This window comes from Gallus gallus, chromosome 5 (assembly GCF_016699485.2).
Source record: "Gallus gallus isolate bGalGal1 chromosome 5, bGalGal1.mat.broiler.GRCg7b, whole genome shotgun sequence".
Lineage (NCBI taxonomy): Eukaryota > Metazoa > Chordata > Aves > Galliformes > Phasianidae > Gallus > Gallus gallus.
This window is the reverse complement of record NC_052536.1, coordinates 25,008,584-25,025,424: the sequence shown is the minus strand read 5'-3', so window position 1 is coordinate 25,025,424 and position 16,841 is coordinate 25,008,584. Positions and strand designations below refer to the sequence as shown.

The window sequence follows — 16,841 nt, the reverse complement described above, 5'->3', positions numbered from 1 at the left end:
CTGTAATGGCTACAGCTCTACCCAAACTCACTATATTCTGTGTTAAACACTTCATTAAAGGAAGTGTGAATAATGTCGTAAGTAAAAGCTGCGCTTCACATTATATCATGGGACAGAAATGGAATTACCAGTCAGTCTGCTAGAATTTTGCTTGCTAACAGTTTTAAAACGTTTCTGAATTGAGAATGAATATTAAGGTTGGAAGTGTCAAACTGATGGGGGAAAATATTTATCTGAAATGTTCTTTCCATATTATTTTTCAGTCTGGACTATCCTGATGGCATCATTACTAATGGAGTACTAGTGGTAATTATTTCTTATGATCTTTCCTATGCCTGTATAACAAGTGTACATACTTCTAACTTGAAGAACTGGGTTACGTCCCCAAAACTGTATTGTCAGCAACGTTGTCCTACTGAGAAGAAAGGCACTGATGAGTAGTTTCCTACAAATTTTTCTACATTTTGCCCCATACTAGCAGGAGTTAATGAAGAAAGTGATAAAACACTCTAAATAGAGTCCCGTATTTCAAGACTCCTATTATTTTAAATAGGTTTCATCTTCATCACTTCCTTGGCTCTCCGAGTTCAAAGCAACTCATGAGTTGTTCCTCTTTACTTTCCAACCCAGCAAAAATACCATGTCAGTATTATCTCTTAAATAACAGTAATAATAGATAATGGCTGTGTTGCCATTGATCAGCTAGAGTGGTTGGTTAAGAACAGTATGAATCACTTGCAATGACATTTACGTTTCTCTTAATCATCATTTGTCCTCTCTTGTTACAGGCTCGTGAGGTTTCCTGTTTGGAGGTCAGAGTGGATACAGGGAAGCTGAAGCAGCAATCCACAAGTGAGGTTATTGCTTCATCAACCTATTGTTTTTGTGCTGTGATTCAGTCATTATAACAGATGTTGAAAAATTAATGATTTGTTGTGCATGTTACTCTAGCTGTGTCACATAATACTTAGTTCTGCCATGCTCTGCATTGCGGAAAAAACTTATGTGACAAAATTGAACTTAATCAAGTATTTGGTTCCATGGCAAATTTTAAATTGATGCAACAATAGTGCCATCTATACCAGAATTAAAAAAAAAAAAATGTGGAAAAAAATAATTGTGTTCTTTTTAGCTGTTACTTGTCCAATAATGAACATTGTTAAGAAAGTTCTTAAGCTTTTTTTTCTTTTAAAAAGTCTTAATGTGGAAAAAGCTTATTTTGTATGTTTGATTTGAGGCTGAGTATGTTCGAGCTGTTTCTGTTTTGATGACACAATTATCATGGAAGAGTAATGACACATGTTATCAAGTCTTTTGCACTATTTTGAGTTTGAAACTCTTGCCTAGCAAACACGATGTGGTACAATACACAAGATGAACCAGAACAGGCAGATAACAAATAAATGAATCTTTCATTCAATGTGAATAATCCTAAATTCCTTTAAACTAATATTCCTTTAAGTCTAAGTTTCAGTTTTACTTATTCATGGGAAGTGTAATAACATAATAGCATTTCAGAAGTGTGTGATTTCTGTTTATTAATGACTTATTAGTTTTTGATATATTTTGGCCACCTAAACTTACTTTATCATTAAGGTATAAGAAAAATCAGACAAAAAGCATGCAGAGTAAAAACAGATTTTGGTTATGTATGTTTGCTTGGAATAGTTAAATTTATTTTTGTTCCCTGCCTTTATATTTAGATCAGGAGCTTACATTCACGGTGAAAGGATCCCATGAAGGAAGCCAGAAGATTTCCCTGGGCTCTGAGCCGAGCCTTCAGATCATTGTATTTCATTGCATCATAAATGACCAGACAAGACTGGACATCGTGTTACCAGAAGAGGTACATTCCTCTTCTGTACGTTAGAATTAACTATAGTGACATTAGCAGGAAAAAAAAAATGAAGCTAACTAGTCTTCTTAAGAGCAGAAGTGCTAGAGATTACAAACCTTTCATGCACACCCCTGCTGCTTTTCACATTATTTCAGCTGGCTGACAAAAATCAAACTCAGGAATATGGAGTCCTCTCTTTTCCTCTGAATTCACTCCCTTTGCGGAAGGAAATAACAGTAGAAGAGGTGAGTGCTTGAGAACATTTTTGAAATAAATATTTTAGAACTGCTCTTAATTTTGTCCTGCTAGAAATAAGGTCACCAAGTGAGCTAAATCACTGTGTAATATTATACAGATATTTGCTGGAAGTGTTTAAAAACAATAAAGATTGTCATATTTACTTTTATGAAACAGATGGTAGCAATTATTGTAGTAATTGCCAAATCTTTGCAAATCTACATAGCAAAATTAGAATTAAGGAGATTCAAAGGAAAAAAAAAGATGGTCATACACACATGTATTCCATAATTTGTTATTGGAATAATTCCACAATAGCTATTAGTTTAAAAGACAATTCAGAATATGAGCTTAATTCAGATCTTACCTAAACATTGGTGTTAAGAGCGTGGCTTACTTTTGTAATATTTTTCAATGAGGTTATTTGGTGGTTCTTGCTCTAAGCACGCACACTCTGAGTTAGTGTAATGTGTGAGTTCATTGTCCCAGGCAGGCTTATTAGATAAGAAAGAATTTAATTCCAGAACAGAGTGTGACTTTGTTTAATTGTACCAAAATAATACTCCTAGACATGTGAATTATCATTTGAAAACCTCATTCCTTGCCTGAGATTGAAGGAGGGGAGAAATGTTATTGGCAACTAACTTTGTTTTCTTGATTTCTAGGATCAATCCTTACAGTTGTGCTTGACATCAAGAAAATGGTAAGATAGCCTCCTTTTATCCAAGTGCCCAGGATTACTGTAAACAAGTTATCTAGGGTTTTTTCTCTTGTCAGTGGAGAGAGGAAAACTTACCACGTGAGTGTTTTGTCTTGTACTCAGGTGGTGCCCGAGGTAAGTGCAAGTCCATTGTGGTTACAGGGTCATGCAAGACAACATGAGTTTGAGTCTTTCTAGGTTTTTATCTTCAGAGTAAGTTAGTTTATTTTACAACCACCATTCTTAACATGAATAAAATTATGCTTTTTTCATATAAACTTTGTTACCCCTTTATATCAATAGTCAGATCTACATATAGGCTTAGATAAACTCTATACCTCTCTGAGTTTGTAAAATCACTAGAAAAAACAACAAATGGAAGGGCAGTCTGGCTTCTGTTCCTTCTCCTGCTTCACTGAACAAAATGTGTACTGGGACCTGACCAGATGCACCTCTGACTAGCAGTTGATGGGAACACATTGGTGCCAGTGGCGGATAACACTGAAGAGAATGAGGTTTTATGGTACGAATGAAAACTTGGTGCTGCTTACACTGTTCTTGCTCTTGGGTGACACGCAAAAGGGAAGCAACATTGATTTACAGAGCATAGGAGGAGTTTGTGTAGGTATAATGTAGGGCAAGGGTAAGAAAGCTACCTGTTCAATCTCAGCCCATTACAAAATCTGCTGAAGTGTAAATCCTACAGACTTAGAGAGAGAACAAGTAAACAACAAGTGCTTTTTTTTTTTGTCTACCTCTAGAAGAGTTGTTTGCTTTTAGGAGATCAATCAAATCACCTTATTTTGTTTTCAGAATTAATCTGGCATCTACCAAATTTACTGGAGAACAGAAAGTACTAACATCAACCCTTCAGATGTTTGTGTTCCTAAACGTTAGTGAAGGTGATGTTCAGAATAGATTTGTGGCCACCAGAGGGTGGTGTGACACAAAACATTTGGGCAATATTGAGAATGCTTTTTTCTTTTATTCTTTTTTCCTGTAATAAGCATATTTGCCTTTTGGGAAGGCACAAAAAATTGCTGTCTGGTTTTGTACTTTCACTTCTGCAGTGTGGCTGCTCATGTGGAAAAAATGGTGGATAGTCATATATTTGCAAGAAGTTCATAAATGCTTAGCTAGAAATCACACTGGTAAAAGGCATTAAGTATCAGTGTAGCTATGAATGAGCTTATGGGTAAGAACAGGTAAAGAGACCCCCGTAAAGTAATACAGGCAGAGTGCTGCAGAGAAAAACACACTCTGAGCATCACACAAACTGCCTAGTGCTACTCACCTGTTTATCTGACACATTTCCATAAGCAAAGACAGGCAGCTCTGTAAAGCTTCCCAAGTGCTATCTGTATGTCATAGGACAGTTAGAGCAGAGTGAGGTGATGCTTTGGGACTTGTCCTGAGTTTCAAACTCCATTACACACCTCTATATGGCCTCTGTTTTCAGATGTTAGAGAGCTGACAATAGCTGAGAACAGGCAACACTGGTATCATTTGAGTTTTCTTGGATGTCATGGTGATAGAATGGAATGGATACAGAAAAAAGCCACCCTTTTTTGGTGATCTTTCTCTGGCCTGTAGCTCTGGTCAAGTGTCCTGACTTCTGTGCTCCCATTCACAAGAAATCTAAAGCACCTTGGAAACTTATTTTATCGTTGCTACCTCTTGCTGGCAGTAGAAATGTTTATTCTGTTCTTTGCTCAACGTGCAGACTTGGCAATGCTTGTTTATGGAGTTTGCAGACTACTTCCCCTTACAGGTCCTGATACTGGCTATAGCTGACGCATGTATTGATTTGTCCCATTGTCTGTTCCAGCTCAGGAGATCTGGATGTGCGCCTGGGGTACAGCCTGTGCAGGGAGGAGCAAGACTTCCTGCGGAAAAGGAAGAAGTATGTTGCTGCTGCTCTGAAGAAGATCCTTAATTTGGAGGAGGATCTGAAGGAGCATGAGGCAAGCCATGTGATCCCCAGTGGCAACTTCTCTCCAATAATCAGAGCCTGGCTCACAAACTGAGAAATAATAAAGCAGCTTAGCTAATGCCATTTTTCTAGGGCAGGCCTGCTGTCTAGAGCAAGAGGTAACCAAGAGAAACAGTGGTTGGTCTCTGCAGCAGTGTGGAGAAAGCAGGATGTGCCTTTACAGATCCCAAGACTTCTCTACAGCTCTCCTGTTTAACCCATTCCTCTTAATTTCTGATGTTGCTCATGGGTCTCAGGAGGAATATTTTTGCTGGGCAGACATGGGACAGCAGAGGGATGCTGTTTGGGAAACTGCATGCTCTAGCTCAGTAGCAGAGGCAAGGCAGTGCTCATGGCTTTCCGGAGAATTCTGAGATGAGAAAGCTACGTTTTCTCAGATATCTGAATTAAAAGTGTTTTGGGTTGATTCTGCAGCAGAAAAGATAATGTAGGAAAATGCTTACTGGAATAAAATTGTCCAGCCGGGGAAAAAAAAAAAAAAAAGATTGAATCTTGTAGCACAGTTGAGATGTATAGATGAAACTTTTGATTATAAGTTGAGCTTTGTCACTGTAATCCCTGCTCTTCCTTCCACATTCGAATCATAAACTTTGTGTAATGTCTTAAGCCCAGTTACATTGTTGAAAATCAGGAAATATGAACATAACAGTTGCAACAATCCTCTTTAGCTGAGAGTTAAAAGGAATAGAAAACTTTTTACTTAACTCTCTATGGGTTCTCGGGAAAATGGTTGAAACGCTAAGACTGAAATGGTGAGATCAATTTCACTTCTGAAAAGATCCTGTTACTCTGGATCTGCTTTTCAGGTACTTAATCTCAAAATTTTGACAATACCTCCCTTGTAAACTCTTAAAAAAAAAAAAAAAAAATTCAGCTGAAAGCTATCACTAGCATTTTAATTTATGTTGAAAGAGATTGGAAAAGGTAAAGAGTAAAGATATGCATTTTTTGAAATTATTCTGATTTTAGTTAAGTTTTTTTTTTAATTAAGATTTTTCCTCATTGTGTTGTAATTTCGTAGAGGCTGAGCTCATAGCAAGTGTAGGGTAGAACTGTTCTTTGAATTCTGTGGGATGGGAGAAATATTTTTTTCCTCAAGCTCTGCTCACTGACTTCAGAGCAGTATGTCTGCTGATGAAATTAGAAGTTTATACTGGAAAGCATGCAAACATGCAAACAGCATGCAAGATGTTAACGGAAGCAAATGGTGTACTAGATTAGGAGAAGATTAAGAGAATAATAGTCTCTTCAATTGCACCTGGAATTTAAGAAGGAAAAATAAACAACCCTATCAATGCTTGTGCCTCAGGACATGAGGTAATTGCTGGCTTGAGGTCAGGAAGGCTTTGGCTGTTGGGTGGTTTGGCTGATTACAGGGTGCTCTGCATTCTTCTGAGACACTGATCATTGTTAGAGGCAGAATCACAGATTCTTAATCTGCTCTACCATGGCAAATCCTGTATTTTTCTTTATGACGACCTCTAATGATACACGTTGAGAAGAATTCCAGAGTGATGAGGTTGATTTCCAATTATATATTAAGTAAACAGCCTTCCCCCACCCAATCCGAGTGGGTAAGACGTGAACTTTACCTCCCCTGTCAGTCAGATGGTGACAACAGAAGCCTTTTGCATCACATCCTTTTGCACAAAGTGATGTCATTGCTTACATCAGTGCCTCTAGGCTATTACTTAATTTCTGAAGTACGATGGTTCGTCTCTAATATGCACATGGCTTTCTCTGCCTTTCTGCCTTGCTGTTCTGGACAGGTGCCAGTGGTGGCCATCACGACGACTGGGGGCGGGACGAGGTCACTGACAGCGATGTATGGCAGCCTACTGGGGCTCCAGAAACTCAATCTGTTAGACTGCATTTCTTACATTGGTGGTTTATCGGGCACCACATGGTGAGGATTGCCTTAAGTTGTATGTTTTCTCTCTCTGCTAATTGATAGTGTTGATTATTTGTACATCACCGACAGTTTATAATGAATGCACTTAGTAAATCAAAAGCATTTCTATTTTCCCCATGATATCCCGTTTCCACTTAGAACAAAGAAACAAATGTTCTCAATAAGAGATCAATCATCACCACATTGACACAGTCTGTGCCTCATATTTTCATGTAAATGCTGTATTACCTTTTCATATTTTATCAATTATACCTTAGACTGAATGCAATGAATTTGTCTTTAGACTGGAAATTGAAGAAAGATGGGAAGAAGAATTTATGCCTGCCATTTGCTGGTTAATCTCACTTCCATTTTGGATTTAAAGTGCATCTTCATCTGGTAAAAGACGTATTTGGGGCTAGAGGAATTAATCTTGTTGAAGATGGTCCAACAAATGATGCTGAGTTACCAGCCTCAGACAGACTGCAACTATTGTTGCTCGTTATAAAGTGCTTGCTTCTCCCAGTGGGTATACAGCAGTTGATGTCATAATGTAAATAACTGTTGAGAATTAATTTATATTGGCTTTAGCCAGCTTCTCTCCTCTACACCTTGTTGGAAGTGGAGGCAGTTTTTGCATTGAGTTAATCACTCCAAAACTTAAAATGACAGGTTTGTCTAAGTATTCTTTCATGCATGTAGAGTTCTCATTGTACTTGTCTCTGTTGTGATTTCAAGGAAACAGTTAAGAATTGTCCTACCAGGACATGTCACAAGAACTGCCCAGTGCTATCACAGGCAGAAGCCAGTAGCAAATATTAGGGAAAAAGTTAAGTCTAGGGCAAATTTGTAGGGTTTTCTGGGGACTTGTGTATTCTATGTTTAGTAGTCCTGCCAGATTTTTCTCTCTTGAATTTCTTACGCTGTTTTTGAGCCCACAAAATCTTGTCATCAAAATGAGGGAAATTTAGGAGAGGATGTATTTGATCTCAAAATGAAAGGACTTCAGGAGTGTCTAGCTTTCGGTTGTGAATCCTATATGAAGTGAAACAGGCAAACAGGTTGCACAAATGTGTTCTGAAGCTAAACCACAGCATCAGTCTTCTTTCATTATTTCCTTCTCATGTTTCTTCAGGACAATGGCAAACTTGTATGAAGATGCTGGCTGGTCAGAAAAATATCTGGAAGAGGCAATCAAGGAAGCTCGCAAGCAAGTAACCAAAAACAAGATCTGCTGTTTTTCCTTGGATTGTCTGAAGTACTACTATAATGACTTGATGGAGAGGGTTAAAGAAGGACGTAACACATCTTTCATAGACTTATGGGGTCTTGTCATTGAATCCATGCTACATGATAAGGTATTACTCCTTTTTTTTTTTTTTTTTTAATTTGATTAGCATCTATAATGACAGAGGAAAAGAAAATAAATCTTGGGATGACACTACTGATCTTGGAATTGCACTACTAGTGCAAATGGTTGATTATATGCTGAATAGTGAGATTCACTATTAAAACACTGCTCTCACTATAAAGTGAGGTTTACTTTAAAGGAGCAGTGGCATCCAGTCAAAGGTGTTCTCTCTTCTAGAAAATAAATAAAAAAAAATCCATATGAAAAAGATTATTTAGAAATGTAAACTCATCACTTTGGATATTAAGTATTCTGAAACACATTCTGACTAGAACAGGTACTTAAAAATTAGAACTTATTTCACTGGCATAATCTAATGTATTCATTTGTAAAGCCTCAGTTACAGGCTTTTTCATATGAAGATGATTCAAATAGTGAGAAGATCATTCTTTAAATATTTTGTCAAATTTCAAAGATCAATGTAAATATTTGTACTTTTAGAATAGTATTACTTAAGAAGTTTCCTTCTAGTTTGTTTATACAAGGAAGTTTTATATTGTCATGTGCAATACAATATATTCTTACATAGGAATATATTTGTAAAGCATAGTAAAATATGATAAACTTTGCTCCATGTGCTTCAGCCAAAAAAGTACCTTATATTTCACTGATTCACATAATTCTTCCTGGGAACTGTTTTTTTTTCCTTGCTAAATCTGCATTGTCTGCTCATCCCAAAATCTGAGAACTCCTATGTAGTAGCTGCTGCTTAGTGTATACTTTCTGAATTTGGGATATACAAAAGCAGATACAGTCCAATGAGATTAAAATAGGAAGGAGAACCTGGATAAAAATCACAATTCACATTATATTATTTCAAATGCCAATTGTTTGTCACCTCATTCCTTTAACCTACTTTAATCAAAACCAGAAAGATGAACACAGACTCTCGGATCAGCGGCAGGCAGTGGATAATGGGCAGAACCCATTGCCCATTTATGTGGCCATCAACCTCAAGTCCAACTATAGTGCTCAGGCATTCAGAGGTAATGGTTATAATCTCTACATTTCTTAATTTTTTTTATAATGTAGGTAATCTAAATGCATGTGATCAGCTTCAATAGTACAACAGTCTGTTCGTTATAATAACAAAAAGCTTGCTTCTCTATGTTGCCAGAAATAAAAGTATATTTATACAAAAAATGTCACTCTTGCAATTTTTCCTGGTCACAAAAACTTTTAATTAAATTAATTCTTGTGATGATTCCACCTATTCCAGTTGTGAACACTAAGATCTTTGAATTTTTTGTTCCAGTGGCAGGAAAATTACTATCTCCTCTGTTATTGATTTTCATGTTGTTTGATATGAACAGCTGAGTGCTGTCATGATTGCCCTGAAGGGACAAAGTTACATATGAGCAATATGCATTTTTGGGTAGGACTAACTACAGGGAATGCTAATGGTTTTATTCCGACTAAAGCTTTTCTGCAGAAGATTGCTGTATCTAAAGACTTCACAGTCTAGGAGTACCCTCCCTTGAAGTGAAAGAAACATGTTCTCTCAGGGTGTTAGTTCTGTGAGCAATAGAGATACAGCAATAGCTTTTAAACAGTATATCATGAGCTAGATAGCATCTGTTTCATTTGCTCCTGTTCTCTGGCCCTATTCTGTGTAGCAGTAGTTAATGCATTATTGTCTTTTCATGATTTGGCTGTTGTCTCCATAGAGTGGTTGGAGTTCACTCCTTATGAAGTCAGTCTCCTGAAATATGGAGCATCTATCCGTGTAGAACATTTTGGAAGTGAATTCTTTATGGGAAGGCTTGTGAAGAAGCTCCCAGAGACTCGGATCTGCTACATGCAAGGTGACTATTGCATAGAAAGCAAGGCAGCCCACTTGAAAGAGAGCTGGTGCTTGTGAGTATATGACGTGTGGAGGACAGCCCTGGGAAAGCACCAGCAAACAGGTTAGGCAGGCATGAAGCCATATTAGCGAGGACATACTTAGGAAGTATGCCCATGGTGATGGCCATCTGGACAGAGGAAGTATCAAAGGGGAATGACTAAAGGTATGTACCAATTAAAATTCTTCCAAAACTATTCCATCAATCAGTTTATGTTCTCTCTTTCATGTTACAGGCATGTGGAGTAGTATATTTTCCATAGATGTGATGTATGTCTGGAATTTGGCTGCTGATTCAGAGGATTTCTGGTTCAGATGGACCAGAGACAGAGTAAAAGATATTGGTGAGATATTTCTGTGTTTTTTTTACCACCAGATTGATTGTCTCCCCAAGTTAGCTAATGTTTAAAGCTAAGTGATATTAGCATGTTTTCTGGATTGTCCTGTTCAAAGGCCAATGCTATCAACTTCTCTTTTGGCCCTCAGCTTTCCCCTGCACCACACACTGCAGTGGAGGTGCACACCATTCAAGGAGTGTGAGGTAGTGCTTAATGCCTGGAAGTTTGCTGCCTGCAGGTAGCCCACATTTAATTCACAGTGTAACACTGAGTTTAATTTGGTAGTATAGGCCTTCAGGGCTTATTGTTGTGTTTGGTTTACCTTCAGATTGGGGATGGTGGCCACTGTGGTTGTTTCATGCTTTTTATATTTTATTTTATTATTATTTTTTTTAAGATACTGATTGTTCATGAAGTGTACTAAACTCAGAAATTCTTTCTTGCAGAGGAAGAACCCTTTCTGTCCATGAATCCTTATGAGGTGGACACATGTCTGCTCACTCCCTCATCCACCTTCTCCTCTGTTTTGCGAGATGTCTTAACGGGACGCCCAACCATTGCACAGTATCCCAATTTTATCAGAGGTTTACAGATGCACAGCAAATACCTGGAGAGTGATGGATTTTCTACCTGGAAAGGCACAGTAACACAGAATGTTTTTTAGTAGCATTTTTGGAAGGTTTAGGTTTTGGATTCCATTTAGGATTTCCAATGCAGAGGAAGAGATAGGGCTGACTTCTGAAACTCCGTTTTTCCCTTCCCCCAAATAGAAGAAACGGGAGCCAAATTTGACATGCATTTCAGATTTTTGTTTCAGTGGGGAGGTGATGATGTTATAAAAATTCAATTTGACTGTTTGGGGATTGTCTTCAATGGACAATAGAAACTCAGCCTGAAAATAAGAGGAATCTACCCTTTACAGCCTAGAGCTGCATGAGGTGTCCAAGGAGGAAGGAAAAGGCTGTACTCTGTCATTTATTCCTATAAATCAGTGCTGCTTCTGAGTCAGCAAAGGAAGGCAGGGGAAATTGAGGGCAGAATTCTCTGTTCTTCCCTACCTGGTTGTTTCTCTGTAGGCAGTGAATCTTGTTGACTTACTGACAAAAAATATTTGTGTTTCAGACACAGTGATAGACTGTTTCCCAAATAAACTGATGGAAACAGCTAATGATGAGCTCTCCCTGGTTGATACTGGGTTTTTCATCAATACCAGCTACCCACCACTTTTGAGATCGAAAAGGGAAGTGGATGTCATCCTGCATTTAAATTACAGCGGAGGGTCCCAGACACTGGTAAGAAAAGCCCATGGTATTGGAGATCCTTTTCTTTCATGTTTATCTTAGTCTAAAGCATCTATCAGTTAAAACAATTAACTTTCCATTACTGGAATGTGAAGAATCAAAATTTTTCTAGTTTCTAACACCACTTTGATGATGATTTTGCTTCTTTGTGTCAGAAATTGTCACCCATATTCTCTAAGGAAAGTTACTTGTCCTTCTAGTCCACTGCTTAAGCTAGGAGGCTGGCAGTAGATGCTATTACTACGACAGAGATATGATCAAAAGAGTGAACTACTATGAAGAATTCTTTAAATTATTTCAGAATTACAGATACTGGTGAGGATATCTGTCTTCTTCCAAGTAAAAATGGAACTGATGGGTGGAACTGCCAATAATGTTGCTACACCCTTCCCAGTTGCCAGCGTGCTCAGTATACTTTTCTATTCTGTGTTTATGAAAAATAATACACTGCATTGATGTTACAAAAGATGGTGATTAGATGATTTATTACTTAGATTACTAGATTGGTTTCTCAGTAGCAAAGAAGGATGATTCGAGACAGTGGATGGATATCGGTGTTTTAAAATCATCAGAGTCTTTGCTGCAGTGGGCACATGGTTTTTGAAGGAATGATTAAGGAATTATCAGGTTTTCTGATATTGATTTTTTTTTGTTATCTTTGAATTGAAAAAAATTACATAGGTAATAAAAGTCCTTACAGAATTTTAACAGATTACATGGGAAAATCTACGTGGTTCTAGGCTTATCTCATATTAGCTTATGAAAATGGACTAGCTGAAGCTGGCTTTGATTAATAATGACAAGTAAGATAATTAATGTTGTGTACGTAGTGAGATAATTATAAAAATGAACATAGACTTACAGTAAATATAAGTCTAAACTGTTTAAACAAACTGTTTTCTTTATGAGATCAATGGGTATGTTGGTAAATATCATTTGTTAATAGAGCCCACTTAGAGAAACTGTTTAATTAGAACCACAATACCAGTCCTCTGGCTTTTGGCTTTATTTGCAGGTTTGTAGAAAGTGGATGTTTTCTTGTCTTGCTTGAAGCAATGAAGAAAATAAAATAAGCTGTAATGTATGTTATGGTTATGATGATATTTCTGCATTTTAACACCTTTCCAAAGGAAAATTCAAGCCTTGGATTATTACTGTTTGCTACTGGCACTTAAAAAAAATAAGTACAACTCTCTGGATCTTCTATGATTTCTTTTTTTCTTTTTATTTATTTTATTCATTCATTCAGCCTCTGGATCAGATTGCAAAATATATATCGGGGCAAGGAATTCCATTTCCCAAAATTGAGATAAGTGATGAAGACAGGGAAAACTTGAAGGAATGTTATGTGTTTGAAGATGCTGACAGTCCACAAGTTCCAACGGTGCTCTTTTTCCCCTTAGTGAATGACACCTTCAAGAACTACAAAGCTCCCGGTGAGTCATCTGTATCTTCTAATTTTAATAAAGAGTTACTTGCCTGGTGTGCCCTCTCCATTTTATATCTAACTTCTCACTGTTATCTCTGACATTCTTTCTAATGTTGACATAGTCAGTCTCATCGCTGACACAAAGAACTACTCTGTACTAGTATCTTTGAACCAAGCAAACCGCAGAAACTCATCTAATACATTTAGGATGAATTTTTTCCACAGGAATTACTTGAGATAGCAAGAAGGTAAATCTTCCAAAATATATATAGCATGGGTAGCAGGTCCTCAAGCTGTTGCACTATATTGACATGTACTTCTTATGCACCAGCACTTGCAAAAAGAAATGAAGCCTTCTATAGGTTTTGGTGGTAGTCTATCTTCTTCCCGATTCAGAACTGAATGGACTGGGATCTTTTTTTTTTTTTAAGTACGAACTGTGTCCTCTCTCTGAGGGTCATAATTTCTCCCAAACTTCCAGTAAGCATTGCTACTCCATCCAGTACGAGATTATTTTCCTTCTGCTTCCTCTTTTCTAGTTTGAACAACAAAGACTTCATATTTTCTAAGCAGTGATCTGCAAGTGCTTCTGATGATAATGGTGGTGTTCTTATTCCCAGCCATTTCGGTATTGTTTAGTCTTAGACTGATGCAGAATCTATAATATACGATGCTACTGAACTACTTTCACATTCCTCTGGCAAATCACCTCTTCCCCTTCAAATCTCCCTTTTCTACCTAAAATTACTTAAATGATTGATATGAACTACATGCTGTGTTAAAATCTTACTGTTGCCTCATGTGGTTTTTCCCTCAGGTGTGGAAAGGAGTCCAGAAGAGCTGGCTGAAGGCAAAGTTGATGTTTGCAGTATCCTTTCCCCGTTTACAACAAGGGAGGTCTGTTTCAGTGAAGAGAATTTTGACAAACTGGTGAAGCTGACTGATTACAATGTCCTGAATAATGAAAAGTTGATTATTCAGGCCTTGCGCATGGCAGTGGCACGGAGGAAGCAGAGAAATTACTAGCCACTATTTGCTAACTTTAACCTTCCACGTGATATTTCTTGGGTTGTCTGTCATCTAGTGAGATTAAAATACCACTCTAATCTGCGGTCGAAATTGCATCACCCCTTGGAATTGCTGGACTTCAGTTTATTCTATTTAAATGACTGTTCAGATGGGCAGAATGGAATTTACAGTGGTTTAATCCAGAACAAACTTCAAAGCAACAAATTTATGTTTATCTTGTTGTTTTTTTGTTATCGATTTTGTTATCTTGTTGTTTTGACAATGGAGATATATGCCATATAATTTAATATAGTGTTTTCTGTGATTGCAATGAAATATGTAGCACATTAAAAATGTGAATCAAACTAAAACTCATACTTTTTTCTGTCTGGCCAAACAGCAATCCCATGAACTGGAATCTCTCTGATTGTTAGCTTATTGATTGTGTTGGTCTTGCTTATCTTAATCATTGACAGTCTGAAGTTTGTCATCTCTAGTGTGATTGTCTACTATGAGATTTTTAAAAATTCTACTGGCTTTCTTCACTAGTCTTTGAAAATAAGTGTTTTTTTCAAGTTACTACCAGTGTTAAAAATAATCTATGAAGCTTTGACCATCTATTAAAAGAAAACCCAGGCAACTCTGCATTGTCATCATTGTTTCATACTGTCATAATTGTCCTTTAAAATGCCATTCACAGAACCACTTATATTCAACCTAAGTAGTTGCTGCATTTCCCAACTCCCTTGATTTTTCTCTTGAAGTTGCTGTCTGTTCTGCCTCTCATCTTCACCTACCTTGACTGTTCCTGTCAACAGTCCATCTTCCAATGTTTCAGAGGATGGGAAGTGGCTGATAGCTGGTGCATAGAATGGATGGCAATGCAAGAAGACCTTTTGAGCAACCTTCCAGATACAGTTTTTGTAACTGTTTGGCATTTTCCTGCAAATAGACTTTTGTAGAGATTGTTCTGAAAGAGTGATTTCCCAATCATCAAAAATCCTAAAGGTGCTCTGAGGGAAGCTAGTTGCCTGAGGCAATCTTCTCACAGTTCTGCAATGGGTAGATCACAAATTGTCTTTCTCAACAGCAGCTCTACACTGTGATACTGATGAAAAGACTGCTCACAGCAGCTCAAATAATGCTTGGGATTGTCTCGCTTTTGGTAATAAGAGAGTTTTACTGTTGTTACGGATATCAGACAAATTCTCCAGGGTAGGACAGCTGTTGAGATCAGGAGAGTCTAGATTATGCTCTGAAGTGATACATCTGTTTTTATGGAACAAAGTTCTAGGAAATGGGAGAAAAAGTCCTCTGTGCTATGGGACAAACAGCTGATGGTGCAACCAGAGCAGTTTGGGTGGAAAAAAGGGGGACTGGGTTACGTTTTTCACCTATGAGAGCGTTCATTTTATTTATGCTAGTGAAATACTGCTAAGGATGTGGTGTAACCCTGTTTCCAGGTGCAGTATTGCATGTTGAAATTAGCCCTGCATGTTATGAGGCAACTGTAATTGTGATTCAGCTCCAGAACACTAGAATCAGCTCATGGGATCCCTCTGGGTCTTTCCCATATATCTTCAGTTTGACTTGTGGTTTCTAGGACTTCTGGGGGGGAAATGAAGCAGAGGAGGGTAGAGGATCTTTCTATCTGTTTTACAGGAAAAACGTAACAACAGGAGAGAAAAAAGCCGGATAGGTGTGTGACACAACCTGAGCCTCATTAAACCAACTTTTTCATCAGGACTAATTAGTCCATTTCCTAAGTAACTATGACAAATTGCTGCAAAGACCTAACTGTGCTGCTTCCCAAGTCAGCCTTGGGGTATCTCTGCACTGTGTCGTGCTGATAGGAAACTTGCCTTTCTGTCTCTGAGGGGGTTCCTTCTGCACTCAGGTTGCTCCATGATTCTTCCCTTCCCACTGTTTCAATATCTGTTCAAAACAGAGTGCCCAAAATGTTTATTTTCCTGGTAAAACTGATAAAGCCTGCAGTAGGCTTAAAACTGAACTGTTTGCAGTCTTTTGGGGATTATTCCCTTTGCTGCTTTTTGTGATCTCTTTGCCACCCATCCTTTATCTGTTTAATGTTTGTCTCTATGATATTTGTTGCATCCAGTTCTTATGTTAGGGTATCCTTGAATGTCAAGCATGTTATTGAATTCAAGTTATATAATATCTGTGGAATTACCTTAATCAGTTCTCATTGTAAATTGAAATGAAATTTTGAGTTCATTTTTTAAAATTTCATAGTAGCAAGGAAGTTCTTTCTTTAAAAGTAAGTCTTCCACTTCATTATCTGCTATGTATTCACTTTAAGCACTGGGATGATCGCATGTGATGCTAACAGTGCCCTGCAGAGCGAGGTCTTATAAATGCAGGGATATAAGACTATGCTAGAACATGAAGAATAAGTAACATTAATTTCAAGTGACATTATCCAAATATATTATCTTTGAGATCATTCATTTACGCCCTTTAATTTAGATTCACAAAGTAAAAACTTTCAAGAAAGTGAGTGTGCCTTTAAAGCTTTGCCTCTACCGGGAAAATTCTCTTGCAGTCTCAACAGCTGATTTGGAAATTTTTATGCAGTATTTTTCACTGCAGTAACCACTTGGCTGAAAGACCAGCTTACTGCCTGAGAGCACCATGGGAGCTGAGGTAGGGATGAAAAGTCATCTTTCTCATACGTCTTTAAGCAAATATCCACCTACTCCCACTGGCAATAAAAAGCTACAAAAACTCTTTTGCCTTCTCAATGATTTGTTTGGATGTTCTGGGCCAAAGAAGCCATGTGTAGCTAGATAGACCTTTGCTGGTGCAGCTGATTTTGCACAGGAGGATGCATCC

The 16,841-nt window shown here is 37.7% G+C and overlaps 1 protein-coding gene across 2 annotated transcripts in view; it reads left to right on the top strand.

Annotated features, from left to right (window-relative positions):
• PLA2G4EL2 (phospholipase A2 group IVE-like 2) overlaps positions 1 to 14,628 on the top strand; it is a 32,184-nt gene extending 17,556 nt beyond the window's left edge. For both annotated transcript variants that reach the window (XM_004941646.5, XM_001234837.6), the window contains 15 exons: positions 264 to 306; positions 789 to 852; positions 1,704 to 1,846; positions 1,993 to 2,082; positions 2,740 to 2,777; positions 4,603 to 4,738; positions 6,537 to 6,673; positions 7,794 to 8,016; positions 8,941 to 9,055; positions 9,737 to 9,874; positions 10,149 to 10,256; positions 10,697 to 10,888; positions 11,373 to 11,542; positions 12,801 to 12,987; positions 13,798 to 14,628. In XM_004941646.5, coding sequence (XP_004941703.2) covers positions 264 to 306; positions 789 to 852; positions 1,704 to 1,846; positions 1,993 to 2,082; positions 2,740 to 2,777; positions 4,603 to 4,738; positions 6,537 to 6,673; positions 7,794 to 8,016; positions 8,941 to 9,055; positions 9,737 to 9,874; positions 10,149 to 10,256; positions 10,697 to 10,888; positions 11,373 to 11,542; positions 12,801 to 12,987; positions 13,798 to 14,006 — 1,993 coding nt within the window. In that variant the 3' untranslated portion in view covers positions 14,007 to 14,628. The remainder of the gene's footprint in view (positions 1 to 263; positions 307 to 788; positions 853 to 1,703; positions 1,847 to 1,992; positions 2,083 to 2,739; positions 2,778 to 4,602; positions 4,739 to 6,536; positions 6,674 to 7,793; positions 8,017 to 8,940; positions 9,056 to 9,736; positions 9,875 to 10,148; positions 10,257 to 10,696; positions 10,889 to 11,372; positions 11,543 to 12,800; positions 12,988 to 13,797) is intronic.
• Positions 14,629 to 16,841: the final 2,213 nt, after the last annotated feature.